The sequence below is a fragment of the Phyllostomus hastatus genome, unplaced genomic scaffold (genome assembly GCF_019186645.2).
Source record: "Phyllostomus hastatus isolate PE091 unplaced genomic scaffold, TTU_PhHast_1.1 phas_scaffold_317, whole genome shotgun sequence".
In the NCBI taxonomy this organism is placed as follows: domain Eukaryota; kingdom Metazoa; phylum Chordata; class Mammalia; order Chiroptera; family Phyllostomidae; genus Phyllostomus; species Phyllostomus hastatus.
In genome coordinates, this window is record NW_025334023.1 from 10,153,302 (window position 1) to 10,159,082 (window position 5,781).

The 5,781-nt window shown below is 51.6% G+C and overlaps 1 protein-coding gene across 1 annotated transcript; it reads right to left on the minus strand.

Annotated features, from left to right (window-relative positions):
- Positions 1 to 2,809: 2,809 nt before the first annotated feature.
- Positions 2,810 to 4,715, minus strand: FAM181B (family with sequence similarity 181 member B). The gene has a single exon (XM_045818140.1). The coding sequence runs from the start codon at positions 4,526 to 4,528 to the stop codon at positions 3,251 to 3,253; it is 1,278 nt and encodes a 425-aa protein (XP_045674096.1). The 5' UTR covers positions 4,529 to 4,715; the 3' UTR covers positions 2,810 to 3,250.
- Between the last annotated feature and the right edge of the window lie 1,066 nt (positions 4,716 to 5,781).

The window sequence follows — 5,781 nt, forward strand, 5'->3', positions numbered from 1 at the left end:
TGCACTTATAAAGAAGAGCCTATGGGCAAGTATGTGGCTAAACAAGAGACAAAAATACTTTCTAACAGGCTGCAGTAGAAAATGACATATGAGAGGAAGCAACACTAGGTTGAGCTCTTGGCAGGACTATTATCAATGGGCACTACTCACTGTGTGGTGGCAGGCGGCATGGTCAGGCACACACATGCTCAGACTGCAGAGCAATTGTGGGAAGAAGATAAATCAGAGATAGGCAATAGGGAAGCTACCTGGGGGCCGAATACCTATTCTTGCCATCCTGGAAACCAGGGTGGTTTGGAACCTTGACATTAAGCCAAGCCTTGGCTGCCTCGGACTAAGAACTACTCTCCCCCTGTTGGTGGGGATTTATACATATTCTATCCCAAATCCCCATGAAAACCCTTTGTGATGGTTATCCAGTTTTACCAATGGAAAGACTGAGTCTTCACACAGTTAAATAATTGGCCCATGGCTAGTAAATTAACTGAGATGTAGCTGAGTACATTGACTGAGCCCTTCCCTTGTCCTTCTTACTTTTCACTCCTATAATAATAAGGGTAATAACAATACCTAAGCACAAACCTTAGTAAGAATTAAATGAGATCATGTATGTGAATGTTCCAGGCACCCCACTGATGCTGTTTATATATTCTTACAGCGTAATGGCTCTCAACTGGCAGCAGTTTTCCAGGGGACGCGTGGTAATGAGATATTTTTGATTGTCACGACTAGAGAAGTGCTATTGGTAACTAGTGAGCAGAGGCCAGGGATGCTGTTAAACATTTTACTATGGACAGTCCCCACAACAAAGAATTATCCCACCAAAAATGTCAACAGTGGTGAAGTGCCATGGTAGCATAATGCAAGGGACTAGGAACCACACAAACTAATAAAATACAGCAGGGCCTCACAAGTAACAGGCAGGTGTTAGGACACTTGTAGATCTGGATTTTGAACCCACTACTTGCTTTTACTAAGTCATTTAATCAGTCTGAGCCTCACCTTCCGAATGGGAATAATAACAGCACCTACTTCATGGGATTAAGAGGTTCAGTGAGTTGGTGCTTAGCTCAGTGCTGGCACAAGGAAACATAGTGTTGGCATTATCACTGCTAATGAAAGGCATGACAAGTGAGATGCTGCGACAGAGATACCTTGTTTTACTAAACTAGGAAAGAAGAAGTTAAGAAACATTTCAGTGACACTGTGGCCTTCATAATTGTCACAGGGTTATTTTTTTGCCTACTGTGCAATTCTATCTCAGATAGTACTCATCAGCAAACAATTTTGATAAATTAAATAAATGATTGTTCAATAATACTCTGCTAATGCAATGGAATTAATCAGTTTTGCCACTATGAAAGAAATTCTATAGACACAAGTTTTCTGGAGTTGCAAAAGTTTTTTTTTCATCATTAATAAGACTTATTTCTCTATTTCCCTGTGGTGCTTGCTTAATAAATGTTTTATTCAGAAGAAAGTGATTCAGTGATAGCATTTTAAGTTGTATGCCATGCTGGATACCCATCCCCCCTAAAAAATCATTTCTGAAAATATTTCAGTACTTTTGATCTGTGCAAACACTGACCTGGATTTTAAAATCTGCTGCAGTAACATCAAGGTTTTGCCTTTCTCACATGTAGATATTCTTATAATCTACCTCGGCTGCCTTGAACAGAGGCAGCCCTCCTTTGCAACATCATCAACAGGTAACATCTTCTATTTTCTGGGTGTTGGTCCCTTCCTGCATTTTCACCTGCAGGTCTGCAGAACTGAAGGGCTCCCCTTTTCCTCTGCAGCTGCTCACTTTCCACCCAGTTTTTCCTGCTCTGCCCCTCCATCCTGGTGATGCTGTGTGGCTACTCGGCCACTTCAAGGCCATGTAAAACATTTCTATGACTTTTCCCAAATCTCTTTGAAATAACAGGTCAGACTCCTCTCCCTGGGCCCCTGTAGATTCCATTCATAAAACCTTCAGAAAACTTCACAGCCGTCACCATTCCTTCCCTTTGGGTCAGTGAGGGTGGAGGGAGTGAGGAAGCATGGGAGAGGGATGCAGAAATGAACAGAGGGAAGAATGGAACACAGGTGGGGGAAGGGTGCACAGCTTATCAAGAAAAGGGCAATCACCAGGCAAACAGATGAGCCAAAAAAGGGCACAAGACTTACAATTCTAATGGCTTCCACATGGGGGAAACCGTGTATACATGTATATAATATATATACTTGCAGAACCAACCAAGTGCTGCAGCGGCTTCAAGACATTTTATGCCTTTTCTCTCTGAGCTACCCAACCAGCCTCGAAGTGAGAGTGGAGGAATACTGTCATCCTCATCCTCTCCCAGAAGAGACCTTGATGCAAAGAGGTTATAACTTGCACAGTACGCCTCACACAAAGTGGCTGTAGAATGGGAGAAGGGAAGGAATGGATCCCAGGTTTGACAAACTTAAGCCTCCTACATGAGAGATTTGCTCGAAAAGCCCACAGAAACAAAACATCAGAGAGAGCAAAGAGGGGCCAGAGAAAGAGAAGGAAAGAAAGCAAGCACTGGCACTCATCAGAGTGGGAAGGGATGAAAGGATAAAAAGACGGAAAGGGGGGCAGAAAACACCTAAGAGGAAGAGTGACAGAAAAAGAGACGCACACCCAAGGACCAGCAAACGGAGATCAGCGGAGGACCGCTGGCCTCCAGTCCTCGGTAGCACTCTCACATAGCAAAGCAAAGAGACCACCGGGAAGCCGTCCTTTAAGAAAACAGCCAAATAAATAACATAACCTCCACTCCAATCTTTTCAATATAGGCTTTAATTCACTATGGACTCAAAGGGGAGAGAAGGGGAGGGACCAGGACACTGTTTGGAAGGGTCAGTTACACTAACATACCCTGACCGCTTGCTGAAAGGCTTTAGAGGAGACAGGAGACTACGGAAGCCACCTCTTGCCCCTTCTGCCATCCCCACCCCACTGCCCAAACCCCGTCTCGGCTTCTTGGCTCGCCTGTTCCAGTGAGAACCTACCAACGGCTCAAAACAAAACGAAACAAAACAAAACAAACAAAGACACTTGACTGTGATTAAAACAACCCGCAGCTCCTCTTCATTTCTTTTTAAGGTTTTATTTTTTTATCAGTTGAAACTTTGAATCGTGTTTCTTCTCCGCGTGCGTTTTCCAATCGTTCTTCACGCTCAGGAGAGACCCGGAGGGGGCGCTCCCCACAGCAGTCTTTAAGGGGAGGGAGGATACCGCGTGTCAGTCCCGGTGCGCTCCCTCCTCCCCCGGACCCCCTTCCCACACCCCATCCGGTCTCCAAAGACTGGAGTAAGGTGTGCGGCCGTAGCCCGCGCTGTACTCGTAGGACACCTGGTGGGGCGTCGGCGGCGGGGGCAGGGCACAGTCTGAAAAGAAGGGGGAGAAAGAGGCCAAAAGGCCCGGCCCGTCCTCTCCGCCCGGAGAGTCCTCCGTGGCTGGGTACAGGCGGCGCAAGGGCTCGTTCAAGGTCGAGCCGCCACGGGGGGTAGCCAGAGACGGCTTCTTGGTAGGGGGACAGGCCGAGGCGCTCCAGGTCTCGGGGTACAGTAAGCTTCCCACCATCGCTGGGGGCGGCTCAAAGAGGCCAGGCTCCATCTCCGGAGGTCCCCGCAGGACCGTAGCTCCGGTGGGAAATACATCCAGAGGCTCCGCGGCGAGCAAGACACCGGCCTCGGTGCCAGCGCCGTAGTCCGGCCCCAGCAGTTCGAAGAACTCCAGGTTCTCGGAGCCCTTCTCCAGGTCACACAAACTCAGGCAGGGCCCCGACGGGCCGCACCCGCCTCCGCTTGCCCGGGGCTCGGTGAAGAAGGACGGGGGCAGGTTGCGAGCACGCAGCGGGACCTTCCTGGAGCCCGCGAGCACCGAAACCCCAGCAGGGCCGGCGGCGTCCCCTACTGCGCCCCCAGCACCTGCTCCGCCGAGCCCCACGGTAGGCGCGGCCACGGAACCCCCGGCGGAATCGGCGGCCGCGGGGATGTGGCGCAGCGAGTCGAAGAGGGCGGCCAAGCTCCGGCTCTGCAGGCTGGCCGCCGTAGCGGCCTGCGACGCATCCCGCCGGGGGGCGGCCTTGCCGTGGACTGGTACCGCGACGGTCTGAGCGCTGGGAGCGCCGAGCGCCCGCTTGGCTGGGGTGTCGGCGGCGCCCGGGGAGGACGGTCCCGGGGACGCGCCTCCCATAAGACCGCTGCAGCGCTTGATCTGCTTTTGTAGGTACTTGCGGTGGTTTACCTTCCGCTTCGACTTGCCCGGCTTGTCCAGTGCAAGCTTGATGTTGCTGGACGCCGAGTCGATGAAGCTGAGCAGATCGCGGGTGGCCTCGCGCACGTCCCCACCCTCGGTGCCCGCCAGCAGCGCGCCCGCCGGCGTCCCGGTCTCATCGTCCTCGAAACAGCAGCCCTTGTCCAGGGCTCCGAAGGCGCCCCCCAACCCGTCTGGGGAGCCCCCGAAGCCGAACGGGACGAAAGGGTGCGTGCTGAGGAGCGCCGCCTGCACCGCCATCGCAGCGTGTCTCCCGCGGCCCGGAGAGTGGCGGTGCGCTCTGGAGAGCGGCCGGTGCGCCCCCGCCCGGTTCCGCCGGCTTCCCAGGCCCAGACTCCGCCCGCCCGGACACGGTGCTTGCGGTGCAGCCTCCTAGCTCCGGGCTGCCTAGCTCCGGGCTGGGTTCGCAGCTCGGCTTCCCGGGGGAGCTCATTAGATCTTGTAAGGGAGAGGGGGAGGGAGGGATCGCAGGCGACCGCCCCGGTGGCGGAGAGGAGGGGCTTACTAAGTCTGGCCTGTAGGGGTGGGGAGTGGGGGCTGGGGGGTGGGTGTCCGCTTTTCTAGTTTTCTGAGCTTTCTCAAGCTCATCATCTTAACCCTTAGTTTCCCTTGGCCCCGCGTATTACTCTCATCTACCTCCAGTCGAGAGCGGTGAGGATGGGAACTCCAGCTTCTGAACCAGGACGCCCTGGTTCGGAAGACTCTCCCTGAGGCTGAGAAAGTAAGAGTCCAAAGACCTGGGTTTCACTCCCAGCTTTGGCAACAACAGCCTCAGCTACTGGGCGCTTGCTTATGCCCTGTGCTGTCCATACATTGCCTCGTTTAACCTTTGAGTAATAGCCCTGTGAAGTACACGTTATCATCCCCATCTAACAAATGAAGAAACTGAGCCTTGGAGCATTTCAGTGAGTTGGTCAAAACCACATTCAGTCTAGTCTGACTCCAGAGGTATTCTAAGCCCTTGACAACTTGTGATCCCTCTTGGCCTTGATTTTTTTTTTTCATCTATAAGTTGGGAGGACACTCGTGTCCTTCAAGTTCTAGACTTGGTGCTAGGATTCTAACTCCAGTTTCCACAGGACTTCCAAGTTCAGTGCTCTTTCTTCTACCCATTGATTGTCAGAAGTAACAATTAGCTTATAGTAAATTGAGGCCAACGCTTGGCTCATTTTTTGTTAGTAGTAGATAGCAGAAAGCCAGGGAGAAAGGAGCTGCCCCCACTAAGCCAGCTAGTGCTTGAAAGAGAGCCCTGTGTGAATATAAAACTCTCAGCATCTTAGACAAAAGATGGATTGGAATCTGTAAGTCATACTATTTACATTGTCCGTCTGGAACCTCTGCTGCATATCAAGAATTACCTTGAAGTTCAGTTAGACCCAGTTTCACCTGGGCAATCCTCATGGGATAGAGAAAGTGAGCAATTCAGTAAAGCATGGAAGATGATTCAGAAAAGACTTGGGTCCTGGTCTTGAACTCAATAGCTCCACCCTTGC

Coding starts and splice junctions, on each gene's coding strand:
- FAM181B (XM_045818140.1), bottom strand. CDS start 4,528: ATGGCGGTGCAGGCGGCGCTCCTCAGCACGCACCCTTTCGTCCCGTTC.